The sequence below is a fragment of the Quercus suber genome, unplaced genomic scaffold, assembly GCF_002906115.3.
Source record: "Quercus suber isolate HL8 unplaced genomic scaffold, Cork oak 2.0 scaffold_266, whole genome shotgun sequence".
NCBI classification, from domain to species: Eukaryota; Viridiplantae; Streptophyta; class Magnoliopsida; order Fagales; family Fagaceae; genus Quercus; species Quercus suber.
The window spans coordinates 344,094-361,542 of record NW_027069722.1 but is presented as its reverse complement, the minus strand read 5'-3'; the positions used below and the strand labels follow the sequence as shown (position 1 = coordinate 361,542).

The 17,449-nt window shown below is 36.2% G+C and overlaps 1 protein-coding gene across 1 annotated transcript; it reads right to left on the bottom strand.

Moving 5' to 3' along the window:
- Positions 1-1,662: 1,662 nt before the first annotated feature.
- LOC112027914 (uncharacterized) lies at positions 1,663-15,150 on the bottom strand. The gene is made up of 10 exons (XM_065781443.1): positions 14,989-15,150; positions 14,315-14,925; positions 13,882-14,104; positions 7,070-7,238; positions 6,442-6,539; positions 5,659-5,990; positions 4,443-5,473; positions 3,816-4,350; positions 3,557-3,723; positions 1,663-1,966 (listed from the first exon to the last, which is right to left on the bottom strand). Exons 1-7 carry the CDS (start codon positions 15,148-15,150, stop codon positions 5,413-5,415), a joined length of 1,656 nt encoding a protein of 551 aa, XP_065637515.1. The 3' UTR covers positions 1,663-1,966; positions 3,557-3,723; positions 3,816-4,350; positions 4,443-5,412.
- Positions 15,151-17,449: the final 2,299 nt, after the last annotated feature.

Below are 17,449 nucleotides of genomic sequence, written 5' to 3'. Positions count from 1 at the left end.
GCTCACTTATTGCTTATGTGGCTACTAAAATAATAATAAAAATTTTATTTGACATTTAAAAAAAATGCCACATCATATTTAAATGGATGAAACAAAAAACAATTTAATTTCTCAATTTTTTTAAAAGAATATTTTATCGGTTGTCCAATTCTTAATCAAGTTAATTCATTTCTCTCTCTCTCTCTAATTTAATTTCTCAAATTTTTTCGTTTAAAATTGAATTGTTCTCCACTATTGTATGTGTACAAAGTACAGATTCAAAATTGTTGAAGGGGTGGACTTTGGACTCCTTTGATTTTTATCCATTAAATCTTAATCTGATTGAAGAGCAAACAAGTAAGCAAATGAATTTTTTTTTTTTGCTATATTTGCACCTGTTTCACAAATTTATCAGTCATTACACATATTCAAACACACCCATCTGTAGAACCAAAAACTAAAACAAAAGCCAAAAATCTTAAAAACTCAAACAAATATCAGAGCCAAAAAGCTTTGTAACTAAAAACAAAACCTCTCCACTTGCAATCTCAAACTCAAAACACTTTACAAAACCCAGAAATCCAAATCACTGCCAACGTTGTTGAAGAGTTTTACCACCATCTCCTGATCTCACTCTCTCTCATTTGATTCTCGGATCTATGGTGGTGAAACGAAGACAATGTCTATGTCACCCGTTTCACACCCTACTCACATATTCAATTCATAGTGATGTACTGATATGTAAACAACTTGATTGAGTTTTAGGACAGCTTTATTTCTTTTGATTTTTTAGACTACTATGAGATTAATGAACCAATTAAATTAGACTAAAAAACCTATAAGAAAACAAACAGATAGAAAACGCATATAAAATGTACTTTCAGGAGCAAAAATTATCATCTGCAACCACTTTCTCACTACTTTTAAGCATTTAAGAACTCGTCAAAACTTTCGACTTTGGTGAAAGGGATACAAATTGCAAAGCGAAGAAAAAAAAAAAAAAACCTTCTATTAATTAAAAATGATGAGTTTATTTTCTTTTAAAAAAAAAATATTAAAAAACATTTAATTCTCTCACTTTTCCATCATAGATTTTTATCCTTATACTTTTTCACCTACCAAAGCGATTAGAAACGTGGAAATGATGAAGCTCACATCCCAAATTGAAATGTCAAGGTGGTTGTCAATTGTCAATCACATGAAATCATGAACGTAACAAGTAAATGGTATTGGGACCGAAGCAAAGCAGAACTTGGCTGCACACAATGGCCATAAAAGCATTAAAATCAAGAACATGGCGTTTATCAGTATTAATCCAAACGAAAAACCACCTGGAAATTCAACATTTGAATGGAGGTAGTCAGTTGGCAGTAGTTTCTTGTAAAGGCATATTTTTACGGACTTGCTACAACCATGGCACGTCCATTTTCAGACACGTGTCATGATCGCAGTGGATCCAGTGTCACAGGACATTGGATAGAAGCCACACCCTATTTTTACCTTAAGGCAAAGCAAGACCATCCAAGTTTTTACCATTTTTCAAACAAACCATCAATTATTTCCCAAAATTTTTAAAAGCACAATATCCCCAAAACTGTACTGATAAGATCTTCCATACCTATATACAGTTGTACATAGTGATTTTATAGTAGTTTCAAGGTTCCTATACTTCTAAGGAGGTAGTTTTATCTTAAGGGATTTCATGGCGCCCTTAACTTGATGATATATCTTTGGTAATAACATTAGTACACAAGGGTACAACAAATATACATGAAATGATGATTTCCTGGAAAACCTAGAGTCAGTTCTTTACAAATCAACTACCTGGCTGAGACAGTTTAAATACATGAATGAGGGAAGACAAAAAACCAAGACAAAACCATATACTTATATAGACCGGAGAGAGGATTTATTAAAGAGATGCCTTTGTCTGGTCAATTACATTGGACCTGCAGCAATTTCTGTTTCCTATGGGTTCCGTGCTTTCCTGAAATATGAAGTAAAATTATTACTAGTTAAGAGAAATGGCTGTATTTTTATATACTGCAAATGCTTGGATGTTGAACAAATTTGTAATAATCTCCATGATACAAAAGTAGCCTTGCTAAAATTATCGACCATAAACCTTCACAGCCATGGATGTGTGACAAAAATGCAATGTAACCGCATCCCTAAAGCAGGAGCAGGAGACATGGAAAGAAGATATAGCCATTAGGCGTGTCCACGGGTCGGTCCGGGTCGGGTTTGTGCCCAACCCAAAACTAACCCGCTCAGGTCGGGTGGAACAAAAACAGACCCGCAACTGACCGCTGGAGACTTTGGGTCGAGTCAGCCGGGCTTAGGGGAGCGAACGGTTGGGTCGGTTGAGTCTGGTGATGAGCGACGGCGAGCGGAGGAGAAGATCTCTCTTCGTCAATCTGAGTTGAAGGCCGACTGGATCTAACGGATTCTCGCCGGATTTGAGTAGATTGGAGCCTAATCTAACCAAGAATAGTCAGATTTGTGTAGATCTAAGTCAGATCGGAGCCTAATCTCACCAGATTCTCGCCAGGTTTGTGTAGATCTTGAGCGAGGATGGCTGGATCGGAGCTGAGGAACACCGGATCTGAGCGAAGGAAGACCAAGGATGGCCGGATCGAAGCTGAAGAACACCAGAACGTCACTGGATCTCGAAGGATCTCGCCGGATTTGGTCAAAAATCGTAATATTTCACCGGAGAGGATGAGTGTTTCAGTTCGGGTCGGGTGTCACGGGTTTTGAAACGTGAAACCGGCAACCGACCCGCGTGGGGTCGGGTTAGAGAATTCGGACCCGCGTCTGACCACCGGAGACATCGGATTGGATGGCGGCGGGTCGAGCTTGGGCGGGTTGTCGGGTGGGTTGGACAGCCCTAATAGCCATGTAGAGCTAATATAACATATGATAAACATTTTTTTTATAATTAAACACATTACATAGATTAATGTCTACAAGACAAATTTCCTATTCCTTGCCATGCCGTAAAAAATATCAGTGATACCATAAAAGTTGCTTAAATTCATGATACCATAAAAGTTCTCTCTTTATGATTCAAATCAAATGATCTACAAAAGTAAAAACTATTGTCCAAAGGATCATTCCCTCTTACTAGGTATAGATAAAATAAAAAAGGGAGGAAGAGGAGGGGGGGGGGGGGGGGGTTGGAAGAAGACTCCAACAGTATGGAGCACCAAAATGGCGATCACACATTTCACATTGCCCATATTTGTATTTTACTTCATTTGTAGATTTTGAAGTGTCTTACTGTAATTCTGGTTAAAACTTAAAAAAGAAAAAGGAGATGCTGTGTGTGAAATATTCATCTTCATTGGATCTTTTGGTAAAGACACGTGCGCTCGCCTGTACTAAGTGCTTTATTTAAAGTTACTATGCGTAAATATTTTGTTTATAAGCAATATATTAATAAAGCATAAAAAGGGGCACAGCCCTATCACACGAGATCCACAAGAGAAACACCTAGAAAGAAAATGTAGCCTCTAATATTTAGAAAATCAATAGTCACTGCAGATTTACTTTTACACAAAGTAAAGAACTTTACCTTGCAGAAGTCAAATGAGAACTATTTACAGCCCCCCTAGGAGTACTTATACACCGCATCCTCTGATCATGATCCTTGCTGACACGTATAGCAGCAACTTCTCTTCGCATCTTTTTAGCCTCAACTTCCATTGCTTTGTTCAATGTATTAACCTTCTTTGCCAACATCTGCTTAATTTCGCATTAGAAGAAACAGATTAGATTAAGAGCATAAATGGGGTTAGAACAGGCTGCAAAGTAAGATCAGTACGCAGTCCAACCTCAATTGCATCATCCTTGTCCTTGAGTGTCTGATCTCTCTCATTGCAAGCTTTTCTCAGAGAAACAGCCTCTTTTTGTAGCATATCATACAGCATTCCAGAAACATAATCTTCATGTTCTGGTTTGGTGTTTCCAATTGGAGTTCCATTTGCACTCTCCATGTGAGCACCATTTGTTTTGCTAATTAGGTTCTGAGCACAGGTATTGGTGGGCACATTATCTTTCCCACTTGCATCTGGTATCAGCTTATCCATCCAGTGATCTGCTACCACCATCAAATGATCTCGTTGAGATATTACCATGTTTTAATAATGTGCTAGCACTGTTTGATCTGAGAAGCCCATACTGTGAATTTGAAGTTCTCTTTGATAGATACCCACTGGAGGATGACTTTGAGAAATTCTCTGCTCCACCAAGAGATCAACGCCTTGAAGATCCATTGCTAAAGGTTCTCCCTTCTGAGGCAATGCAAGAGTTACCATTAGATGTTTTAAGCCTTTCCTCCAAAACCTTGAATTGCATTTGGTGTTTTTCCTAAGAAATCAAGTAATAAATGAACAATCAAGAAATGAATATTCAGCAAGTAACAAAAGCAGGGAATGAAGTTACTAGATTAGCTTACACACTTTAAGCTGTGCTTCTGCCTTTGTGGTGCGCTTAGCTACTGCCAGTTTATCACGAAGCTGTTGCATTTCTCCCTCAAAATATATGTAAAACTATATTTAGTCTTCACAATACCTTATAATTTATTGTACTTCAAAACAACAATATTCAGCTTTCCATAGCAACTATGTATTTTGAAACACCATACTCCATATTGGTCTAACTATGTCACCCAGTCTTATTCTGATAACAACCTGTTTAACATCCTGATTTCTATTTTATAGTTGGCAATAAAAATAAAAATTAAACATAACAGCCAAGGATAGACTGTAGCATGCCTCTTTATTCCATGCATCATGAAACAATCCTAGTTCACTTACAGTTATTAGATGATAAACCCAGCACGGTACAAGAAGTCTATGTTTTGATGTTAGTTCAAACATTTCCTATTCCAGGATTATTTGATCAATCAATCAATGTATAAATAAACATATTAATTGAGTACAAACTAACAGCAGAACCAACTGTTTCAAGAATATCTGTAGCATAAACATCCATTAGAGAGTGACTTCCAGCAATAATACTTCCTCAGTACTAAGGGTATTCTTTGAAGAACATGATAAAGAGGCATTGAATGGGTAACATGCCTGAAAAAATTTTCTTTCCTCAAGCCATTGCTTAACAGGCATCACTTTGTCATTGGCATCTTTCCACTCATTTGCAACTACAGCGGAAACACAATTTGCAGTAACCTTCGCATGAGCTACTTCCCGTTCTAAAGTTTTTCTCCTCTTATTCAAACTTGAAGATTAGAAGCAATTTGGAGGATTTCTTACAAATTCAAAACGACTACCAGTTGTTTTGTAGAACTGAAAATTCCAAAGGTAACAGTCATTACATTCATCTCTTGCACTTTTCTTTGATAATCACGCACAGCATTAGCAGCAGCACCACCAGCCAAAACAGCCTCCTCGAGCTCACGAACAGTTTGGGTTAGCTTTTCAACCTCTGCAACCTTCTACCGATGCATTTTGTCCAAGATTTTGTTCTCCTCCTGATTAGTGAACAAGACATTTCAAACCAAGCAATGTCAATTCTTTACAAAGTTTAATTCAAAATAAGAAAAGTTTAAGATCGGCTGTTCAACTTTAGAGTATGAGAAACATGACAAAAATTGGAACAAAAATCCAGGATCAAACTACAAAATAACAGTCATTTATACTTCATGACAATTTTTACCACAATATCTTATGCTGTGGATACTGTTTGGGCTCCAAGCCTCTTCCTGGTTTCTTCAATGATGGTAGCTTAATACCCTTACCCTTGGTAAGGGATACCCATGGTTTTGTCCCCTTGCCAATAGTGAACACATTGCCCAAACGAGTTGTGAATTCATGCCCAACATTGAACTTGATGAATTCAGTGATCTTTTGGCTCTCCAGGTCCAACTTGATTGTGTTGTTGGCCTTGATTAAAGGGTCTAGGTAGCGGATTGTTCGTCCATCAAAGGTGTTCAGGTATGGGATACCTTTTTGCCCAAACTGCACAGAGTGAACTTTGCATAGCTTAAACTGCAAAAGCACAATTAAAATGTCATAATGGCACAGTTAAAAGGATTTATGACCAAAAAAATAGGAAATATTAATTATTCCACAGTAATATGTGTTATAACAATCTATTTGTTCTATGACTTTGGACTACAAACCATACATAGCCACAAGTCATTATAAAATTGTTTACCATGTGTTTGTACAAGCACAAAAACACTACAAAAGCAAAATAAAAGCAAGGGTTCCGAGGTTAAAATACAAAATAATTCCCTACAATTTGGCACCATAACTGAGAATATGATATTTCTTCACATAAAAGCATACGAGGCATGGCACTTCCATTTGCTGACAACTCCTTAAAATAAATCATTCTTAATTAGAAGACTAAATTTACTCACTCTAATGACTTAGATCATATCATTCCTATAGAAAGAGAGCAGAAAATATACTTGAGAGGATTGGACAGGATTACCTTTGCCTCTTCATCCCTGATTGAGTGGAGACGGAATTGACCCTTGGTGTCACAAAGGAGACGGAAGTTTTCATTTGTTTTGGGGATTGATACAACTTCTGTTAGAAAAAAGTAAATACCAAACCCATAAGAACAATGGAATATATATTATGACTAATATTACTCAACTACTAAAATGGAAGGAGTGAACCTTACTGCCTCAAACCATTGAATTTAGTAATTCTGGTAAAAGAGAATCACTAATTGCCATTAACTATTTTTTCATGTTGCAGTAGCAACATTTTTTATGTGTGAGGTTATCTATTATATCCATCCAAATCATATCATTCGGCTTAGCATTTCCATTTACCATCTATTAAATGGTAACTTTGCCTAACCGTGACTTGAAAAACTAGCAGGGATATTGATTCAATATCCTTTTTATAAACTACCAAGGATATTGATTCAATATCCTTTTTATAAACTACCAAGGATATTGATTCAATATCCTTTTTATAATCGGTAAATTCAATATCCACCTTTTTGTGAGAACTTAAATGAAAATAATACGCATAATAAGAATATAAGCAAACAAACACAAATCAGAATATTAGAACAATAATTCACATAAGAAGAGTTGATGCCATACCAATGAAACTTGCAGGATAGGTTTTATCTGTCCTGACCTTCCCATCAACCAGGACATGGCGTTGCTTCAAAATGGCAATGACCTCACGGTATGTGAGAGCATACTTCAACTTGTTTGCAAGATGAGGATCAATGGCAGGCACCCTCAATTTGTGAGGTCCAGAAGAAGACTAAACTAATTCAGATAAGAATGGCTCTCACATCAGATAATTGCCAACTTGATCTCAATCAAAACAGCCTGAAAGATGCTCCTACTTCAGAAAAGAACCCCTCTCAACACATAAAAGGACCAATGCAAAGCCATTAGATCTCAATATTCTTTAGGGACATCAAGCTGTACAAGTTCACCAAAAAGAATTTGGAAACTTCAGTTCAACAAATTGCGGATTGAAGAATACCTTATCATAAGAATGTCTTGCCATGTGATCTTTAGAATGGTCTCGAATATTCCTAAGATAGTGCAATAGATCTACTACTCAGCCTCCGTAAGTGTTGAAATTGTACACACTCCCAAGAGGGAATTAATAGGAATGTTATTTCTCTAACATGATACAGTCATGTTTTCAAGTCCATTTTTCATATGTTTATACACATAAGAAGGTCAACTAGCATTCACATAATACATTCAAACATGTTTAGGGTAACTAAATCTTGACTTCCAATGCCACAAAGATGGGTGATTAACAATAAGTTCCCAATCGTGGGAACCCAAATCATCTAGACAAGAAGGTTGTGAAGATTTATGTCCTTTTGAAACAACATAAATCCCTATAGAGGTTTGCATAATGATGATTAAATGCTTTCATGGTAAACCTAATGGAGTGAGGTTGTGTAGAGAGTAAGTGTGAGAAACATTCATTCGGTTTTAAAATTTTTTGGTATAAAAGAAGGGAAATGCTAACGAATGCTCTTAGGGTAATGGTTAACAATTTATTTAAAGAAAGTTTTTATAGGAAAAGAAAAAAAAAAGTAATTAATATTTTGACAGTTTTTTTTTTTTTTTTTATTTTCTATAAAAATGGTATTAAAACTTTCTTAAAATGGATTGTTAACCATTACCCTAAGGGTACTCGTTAGCATGACCCATAAAAGAAATCTTGACGATCTAAAGCCTATTTAGTGAGAGTACCACAAGATTTACCATTCCAAACAAAAGTAAAGATATGTTGGGAAATAATTTTTTTTTTGCCTCGTGATCAAATGGTGCAAATTAAGAAAACTGGCGAGGAGACAGCAACCTGGATTAAGAATTATATAGAGGAATTTCAAAGAGCAAATTATGGTGGTTATTGATTTACATTTAGTATGAATGTGATCAAATTAATGTTCTTTGTTAGTAGACAATATTAAATAGGGGAACGACTTTAATATTCTTAAAAAGTTATTTCTTTATGCTCTCAAATGGATTGGGTATTGATTTTTTATACTGTAGTTTATGATTAGCTATTTTATGTTAGGAACTTGAATTTTTAAAAGTTATTTGAGCTTGTTTAGCATTAATGCTTGGTGATTAAAAGTTTGGTCTTTGATGAGGTAGCAGTGACCATTGGGGAAGGGAAAGATGCATAACATGGAGAAAGTGGGACAATTAGAAACAACTCCCAAGATTAGACTCAAATGTAGTCATCTTTATGCATCATTTGAATTAGGACTTGTGATAATGGATGGAATTATAATTTGCAGTCTAATGTGCACAGTCACAGCAATCATGTTATTTTCAGACATAACTCTAAATAACATTCTGTCAAAATAAATATGAGATTACGTTGAAATAATGGTTGGAGAAGAGAAAAAAGAAAAAGAAAAATAATTGAGATGAATATGAAAAATGGAAGGTAATATTATCGCCCAGAGGGGGGCAAGACAAATTTATACAAGGCATACTCCATGCAGTTTGTGAGCTTCACTCTTATGGTTCTTCACAAGAATTTTTGTACCATCCTGAAAATTTTGCAATCCAAGATAAAGACTTAGTGAGGATTGCAAAATTTTCAGAATGATACAAAAATCCATGAGACGAACCATGAGAGTGGAGCTCACAAACCGTATGAAGTATGTCTTGTATAATTTGTTTGGCTTCCTCCTCTAGGAAATATACCTTCATTTCCCATATTTCATCATCCAAATTATTTTCCTTTTCCTTTTCCTTTTTCTTCTCCAACCATTGTTTCAACGTAATCTCGTATTTATTATCATTGGGGAAGGGAAAGATGCATAACATGGAGAAAGTGGGACAATTAGAAACAACTCCCAAGATTAGACTTAAATGTAGTCATCTTTATGCATCATTTGAATCAGGGACTTGTGATAATGGATGGAATTATAATTTGCAGTCTAATGTGCATAGTCACAGCAATCATGTTATTTTCAGACATAACTCTAAATAACATTATATTCTCAATCATAATAAATATGAGATTACACTGAAATAGTGGTTGGAGAAGAGAAAAAAGAAAAAGAAAAATAATTGAGATGAATATAAAAAATGGAAGGTAATATTATCGCCTAGAGGGGGGCAAGACAAATTTATACAGGGCATACTCCATGCAGTTTGTGAGCTTCACTCTTATGGTTCTTCTAAGGATTTTTGTACCATCCTGAAAATTTTGCAATCCAAGATAAAAACTTAGTGAGGATTGCAAAATTTTCAGAATGATACAAAAATCCATGAGACGAACCATGAGAGTGGAGCTCACAAACCGTATGAAGTATGTCTTGTATAATTTGTTTGGCTTCCTCCTCTAGGCAATATACCTTCATTTCCCATATTTCATCATCCAAATTATTTTCCTTTTCCTTTTCCTTTTTCTTCTCCAACCATTGTTTCAACGTAATCTCGTATTTATTATCATTGGAGAAGGGAAAGATGCATAACATGGAGAAAGTGGGACAATCAGAAACAACTCCCAAGATTAGACTTAAATGTAGTCATCTTTATGCATCATTTGAATCAGGGACTTGTGATAATGGATGGAATTATAATTTGCAGTCTAATGTGCACAGTCACAGCAATCATGTTATTTTCAGACATAACTCTAAATAGCATTCTGTTCTCAATCATAATAAATATCAGATTACGTTGAAATAGCGATTGGAGAAGAGAAAAAAGAACAAGAAAAATAATTGAGATGAATATGAAAAATGGAAGGTAATATTATCGCCCAGAGGGGGGGCAAGACAAATTTATACAAGGCATACTCCATGCAGTTTGTGAGCTTCACTCTTATGGTTCTTGGATTGCAAAATTTTCAGAATGATACAAAAATCCATGAGACGAACCATGAGAGTGGAGCTCACAAACCATATGAAGTATGTCTTGTATAATTTGTTTGGCTTCCTCCTCTAGGCAATATACCTTCATTTCCCATCATCCAAATTATTTTCCTTTTCCTTTTCCTTTTTCTTCTCCAACCATTGTTTCAACGTAATCTCGTATTTATTATCATTGAGAACAGAATGCCATTCAAAGTTATGTCTGGAAATAGCATGATTGTTGTGGCTGTGCACGTTAGATTGCAAATTATAGTTCCATCCATTATCACAAGCCCCTAATTCAAATGATGCATAAGGATGACTACATTTAAGTTTAATCTTGGGAGTTGATTCTGATTATCCTACTTTCTCCATATTCTGTTTCTTTCCCTTCTCCAATGGTCACTACTATCTTATCAAAGATCATACCAAACTTTCAATCACCAAGTATTAATACTAAATAAGCTCAAATAACTTTCAAAAATTCAAGTTCCTAACATAAACTCATACTTCCAATCCATTTTAGAGCAGAAAGGAATAATTTTACAAGAATATTCAAGCTATTCCCCTATTTAATATTGTCTACTAATAGCCTAACAAAAAACATTAATTCAATCAAACTCATAATAAATGTAAATCAATAACCACCACAATTTGCACTTTGAAATTCCTCCATATAATTCTAAACCCAAGCTGCTTTCTCATCACCAGTTCTCTTAGGTTGACCTAAAGTTTGAAAGTATTGAAGTATGAAAATCTTTGAACTTAAAATTTGAACCATTTGATCAATGTTAGAAGCACTAAGGCTAAAAAAATATATTTCCTAACTTGTTACTTTTGTTTGGAATGGTAAATCTTGTGGTACTTTCACTAAACATGCTTTATGTTGTTTCAAAAGGACATAAATCTTCACAGCCTTCTTGTCTGATGATTGGAGTTCCCATGATTGGAAACTTATTGTTAACCACCCATCTTTGTGGCATTGAAGGTCAAGATTTAGTTACCTTGAACATGTTTGGATGTATTATGTGAATGCTAGTCAAACTTGTTGTGTATAAACTTGAAACATTACTATATCGGGTTGGAGAAATAACATTCCTATTAATTCCCCTAGGAGCGTGTAAAATTTCAACACTTATAGAGACCGGATAGTAGATCTATTGCATTATCTTAGGAATGTTCGAGACCATTCTAAAGATCATATGACAAGACATTCTTGTGAGAAGGTATTCTTCAATCCACAATTTGTTGAATTGAAGTTTCCGAACTCTTTTTGGTGGACTTGCAGCTTGATGTCGCTGAAGCATATTGAGATCTAGAGGCTTTGCATTGGTCCTTTTATGTGTTGAGAGGGATTCTTTTTTGATGCAAGAGCATCTTTCAAGATGTTTTGATTGAGATCAAGCTGGCAATTGGCTTATGTGGGAGCCATTCTTATCTAAATTAGTTAAGTCTTCTTCTAGACCTCATAAGCTGACAATTAGCTTATGTGAGATTAAGCTGGCAAGTTGCTTCTATGTAATTTCTATCTTGAAGCACGAGCGAGACCGATAGGGCAATCAACAAGAAAATAGTTCATGAACTTAATTTGCAACAATAATTTTTAGGGATAAGATAAGAGTCAGTTACAAAATTCTAATGGATAGTGACAGCAAAATCATTCTTATTATGCTATAAGAACATTCTGGTAGCCATTTTTTTGTCTCGACCTGTTCAAGATTTCAAGCAAAATGTAATGCAAATAAAATACATTACTCAATCTCAATATATATAAACTCAACAGAGAGGCAGAACCTAAACAACTAAAATCAGAATGTAATGCAAATAAAATTGATATCGATTTCCATGTAAAAAAAAAAAAAAAAGTTTTTTGACCAAAGAAATGCTTTACAAAGAATTTATATTACAACACATAAACAGAAACCAATGCATAATAGGTAATACGGCAGTACCACACAAGGCAGGCTCAAGATTGTTTGAGGCCTAAGGCGAGAATTTTATAGGGGCCTTTTTACATCTAAATATCACTTAAATAATATTTATTTATTTTTATTTAATTTCAAATCCATTATTAATTCTTACTTATTAATATGACTAATTCATCCAAAGTGAGCTAATGATAATTACTATATAGGTTTTACAAATTGGCATATTACCAATAAAAGAAAAGTTATTCAAACATTCATTTTATTATATTATTTAAGTAACACCGATCATATTTTTGTCACATCAGTTTGTAAATTTTTTTTTTCTAAAATTTGTATTAGCTTTAGCATTTTTCATACACTTAATGGTGACTGTGTTGTATTTTTATTAATTCTTTTTTTTTTTTTTGGGAGAAAATGCTAAACTTATTACAAATTTTATTACAAAAAGCTTACAAACTGATGTGACAATAAAGTGACACTTCAACAAAATAATAAATGAGTATTGAATTACTCCATTGGTGAAGTATCAATTTGTAGAAGCTATGTAATAAAACTTGTAATATCCTAGCATAACTCTAATATTTTAGGCCGACTTAAGATTGGGATAAAATATGCGCCTAACTCACACTTTTTCTTTAATTTAAAAAAAAAAAAAAAAAACTTACCGCCCAATATTTGGGGGCCTTAGGCCATGGGTAGGGTATGGATCGGGTATAAACATACCCTACTCGAAATGTTTGCCTATGGATACCCGGATACCAATGCCCATTATCCATACCCAATTCTTACCCAGATTTATTATCCATGGATATCTATGCCCTACCCGAAACCCATTTAATTTTTTCTTTTTTAAAATCCAAAAACATTTTAACTTAAAATTTAACCAATAACTTTATCTTAAAAAAGAAAAAAACTAATTATCTACTCTTTTTTTTTTTTTTTTTTTTTTTATAGATAGAGATAGAAATTTTATTAGATTCTCACCCAGCCCTAGTATTATCAATTCCAATCATTCTTTCCCTCAACCTTTCTTTTCTGCTAGATTTTGTTCTAGAACTTCTTCAAAAATCACCATACTAATTAACTAAGAAGATTTCCTTAAGGTATGAACTCTAGAACTTCAAAATTCGGAAGATTCTTTTGTCAAGTTTCTCTATTTCTAAATCCTAATCTACAACTTATCTCTGCACTCCCAATCCTCTTCTCCAAATGAAAATTATTCTCCATCAGGATTCTAGAAATCACAATCTAACTGGAGGAGCCAAAATAACACCAATGTAACAGGAAAAAAACAAAATAAAAAACAAACAAACAAACACCATATATTTCAAAATCTCAGATCCAAACCTGTCTATCTCAAACACACATTTTTCAATTCCTCAACACCCTATCTCTTAAATACTTGTGCTTCGATTTTCACTAATGAAAAATATATGTAAACTATAAACTCGGAAAATTTATATCTGAAAATAAAGCCAGTGAAAAAAGAATTAACAACTCTGCTTAAAAACTTAAAAAATTAAAATCCTAGAGCAAAAAATACCCCTCTATCTGACCTACAAACACATTTTTCGAATAAACATTGAAGGTTTCGCATCTCCCCCTTCTATACAGTGCAATATTCAACAATTACTCTAGACTCTTCAGTTGCAATGTACATCCAAAAATTAGTAAACAATTTCAACCCAACAACTAAATTTATTTTGTAGACAAAATGTTGTTTCAGAGAGAAGGAAATTACAGGATTGAGAGTGACCTTGGCAATCGAAACGCGCGCTTGGACATCTTCTGCCCAAGATTTCCGACAACCCCACCCCACCTTAGACGCTGATCTGTTTACTCGACTCTGGGTATCCCTGTTGCACAAATCATGTGTTTTCAAAATTCTATGAAGAAGAGGGATGTTGGGATTCGAAATGATCACCTTCATCCCAGGTTTTGTGGGTTGATGAAGACAAGTCAAGCATTGTTAAGTCCCAAAAAACAGCTGAAGTATTCATATGGTATGTAGATACGAAAAGAAAAAATAGTAATGAAGAAACGAACAAGAGGCATGAAAAATATACCATACCGAGCCAAGAACGTAGCAGCCTTTGATGAAACCGTCACTTGGGAACGGAGTATTAACTTCATAGTGCTCCGAATGAAGCAAATTTGCCTTGGAAAATCTAGTGTCATTTTTAATGTATGTCCCCCTGACGACTTTAAAAATTACAATGCTAATGAAACGTTTTTTGTCATCTCCTATATCAAAATCACTGGCAATTTTTGGATGCGGATGCGGAGGCATGCCAGTCCTTACATAACAGAAGTACATCTTTCCCAAGTGAAGCAGGCTTGCCGAGTATTGCACTTGCGGAGGAACATTACGAATAGCATCCATACCCATTCCCTCTGAGACTTCATGAAGGCGGTGATGCTTAAAGAATTGTTGAAGCTCCTTATCTTCTGCTTCCTCCTCTTCCTCTTCTTCTTCCTCTTTTTCTTCTTCTTCTTCCTCCTCCTCCTCCTCCTCTAATGGGACTAATGCAGCTACCGTGTCGTAGTAACATCCATAAAGCCTATGCTCTACAAACTGAGTGTCGCCGGAGAACTTACCAAGATAGTCAGGGATGCTTGTGTTTGCCCATTTATGTGTGTCAAGATCAAAACAATATAGGCGCTCTGTTTCGTGCGGCTACGAGGCTGTAATCAGAGCCTTTCTTCCCACAATAACATGCCCCTCCCATATAGTGTTCACGTTCCTTATTGGAGGATTTGGCAGGATGATCCAGTTATCAACTTTAGGATCAAACATCTCAAAGTAAGCAAAGTTTTCATCTGAGTCCCAGCGGCTGCTTCCAATCACGTAAATCTTCTCATCGGCCACAAAGGCCAGGGGGCTGGCCTTCCCACTGTTCATTGCAGTACCGGCTTTCAGTTCACGGTACTTGTGGTCATTGGTTAGCTCAAAACAATAGACGTCTTTCGGGTTGTTAGTGTATAGATTAGCCCATTGAGCTTAGCCTAGTATATTACTTGTACTATACTTCTATTACTTGTACTGCACACATACCTAGCCTATATAAAGGCTCTCTTTTGTATATTGACATACACATAATATTATACAGACTATTCAGTCATTCTCTCTCTTTTTATATTGTTAACATGGTATCAGAGCCTTTCCTCTGATTTTTTGGTTCCTGTGGACATCTCCGGCGTTCTTCCGCTGCCCTCGCCTTCATCCGGTCGTCACTGTCGGAAGCGAGTCACCGCCGTCACGCCCACAAACCTAGAACACTCGGATTTCGTCAGTTTGTTGATCAAACCGCCAAAGTAAAGGCATACATTGACAGATCTGACAGTCCCGAGCAAAACCCAACAAAAATCTGCCAGAAAAAGCCTTCCACGCGCCCACACGCGCCGCCAGAAGTTTCTGCCTCACGAGCACGCGCCGCCACGCGCCTCCACGCGCCTCCACGCGCCGTCTCTTCCTTACACGCGCTTCACGCGCCGGTCACTCTCCGTCCACGCGCCTCACGCGCCGGCCACGCGCCTCACGCGCCTTGCTCCGTTCACGGACTGCCACGTCAGCCCTAGGGTGACGTCACTCAGCCACGTCATCATCTCGCGTCAGCATCCCACGTCAGCATCCACGTCAGCATCAGCCGTTGACCGTTGACCAGGCCGTTGACCGTTGACTTTGACCGTTGACTTTGACCAAGGTCAAAATTTTTCAACAGGACCTGTCTTGCTCAGTTTTTCGCGTAGATTCCGATTTTGGGCTCCGTTTCTGCATTTGAGGTCTCTAAATCTCATTTTTTTTTGTCATTTTCTTCATTATGGCTCAACAAAGTGAACGCGACATCATACGTCCTATCACCATTATGTTGGATGGTCCTACTAGCTATCATGCATGGTCTCAGAATATGACTGTTTTTCTCAAAGGTCGTAAACTATGGAGATATGTGACTGGTTCAATTCCTAAGCCAGTACCAAACCCTAAGTCCAAAGTCATAGCTGCTGAAGAGTCTTCCACGACTACTGTTACAACAGATGATTATGAAGATCGCCTAGAGGAATGGGAGAGTATTCAGAGTAAGATCTTGTCTTGGTTTATTAATACCTCTATTCCCTCCATTCATAATCTTCTTCCTCGTCTTGAGACTGCTGAGGCTGCTTGGAAGTTTTTGGCTGATCGCTATAATTGTACTAATGATTCAAGCTTAGAGTTCCATATTGAATCAAAAATTTATCAAATGCGACAAGAGACAGGTCAGTCCATTTCTGATTTTTATTCTCAGACTTCTACTATGTGGGAACAACTCTCTGCTGCAGATCCTCCACTAGTGTGTTCTAAGGACATTGAGCTCTTTGCCAAATATCGGGATCGCCGTAAATTTATGCACTTCATGATGGGTTTGCGTGAGGATTTTGAGCCTACTAGGGCTTCTCTGCTTAGCCGGTCTCCTACTCCTTCTCTTGATGCTGCAGTGAAGGAGCTCATCTCTGAGGAAAACCGTCGGCCTGCTTATCACATGTCATCATCTNGATTTTGCATTTATTGTGTTGACCTCCATAAGGAATTCTTACCGCCTCTAAATCAAGTTCATCCTAAACATCATCCAATATTACAAGTTTTTTCTTGCTATCAATTAGTCTTTTTTTTTTTTAAATATTTGTGCTCTTGCAAGTAGTGGATGCTTTTCAACGAGTTCGAGTCCTAGCATCCCAGAAATTTGATCTTGAATCTTGCTTTCGACTTTATTCTTTGACACCACTGCGAACGCAACTTCATCAAATTTTGCTCTGTTTGCTACCACTTTTGCCATTGATGTTTTTCCTATCCCCCCATACCACATATCACAATCATGTTGACATCGTCATCTCTTAGTGCCTCTAAAACTTATTCCATCATTTTTGTTCTTGACTTAAAATCCATAATACCTTTCATCGAGAAAGATCCTTTTCCCACTGTAGGAGGATAAGATACTTCAGCAAATTGTCCACGATTTAGAAGTCCATCAATTTCCAGAGAATTTTCTACCCACGTCTCAACCTCGGGTGTAATTATCTGCCCTTCCACTTTTTCTGCTTTAATTTTTAATTGCAAATCATCTCTCTTGTCACGCAGGTTCTGAATTCGATCTTCTAGATTCTTGATATTGCTATTGATAATAACTTAATTTTGCATATTTATATCATTATTAGAAAGCATTATC

Coding starts and splice junctions, on each gene's coding strand:
- LOC112027914 (XM_065781443.1), bottom strand. CDS start 15,150: ATGAACAGTGGGAAGGCCAGCCCCCTGGCCTTTGTGGCCGATGAGAAG. Junction 14,105..14,314: donor TACGTTCTTGGCTCGGTATG/GTATATTTTTCA, acceptor TTTGTGCAACAG/GGATACCCAGAGTCGAGTAA. Junction 5,474..5,658: donor CCACAGCATAAGATATTGTG/GTAAAAATTGTC, acceptor TTCACTAATCAG/GAGGAGAACAAAATCTTGGA.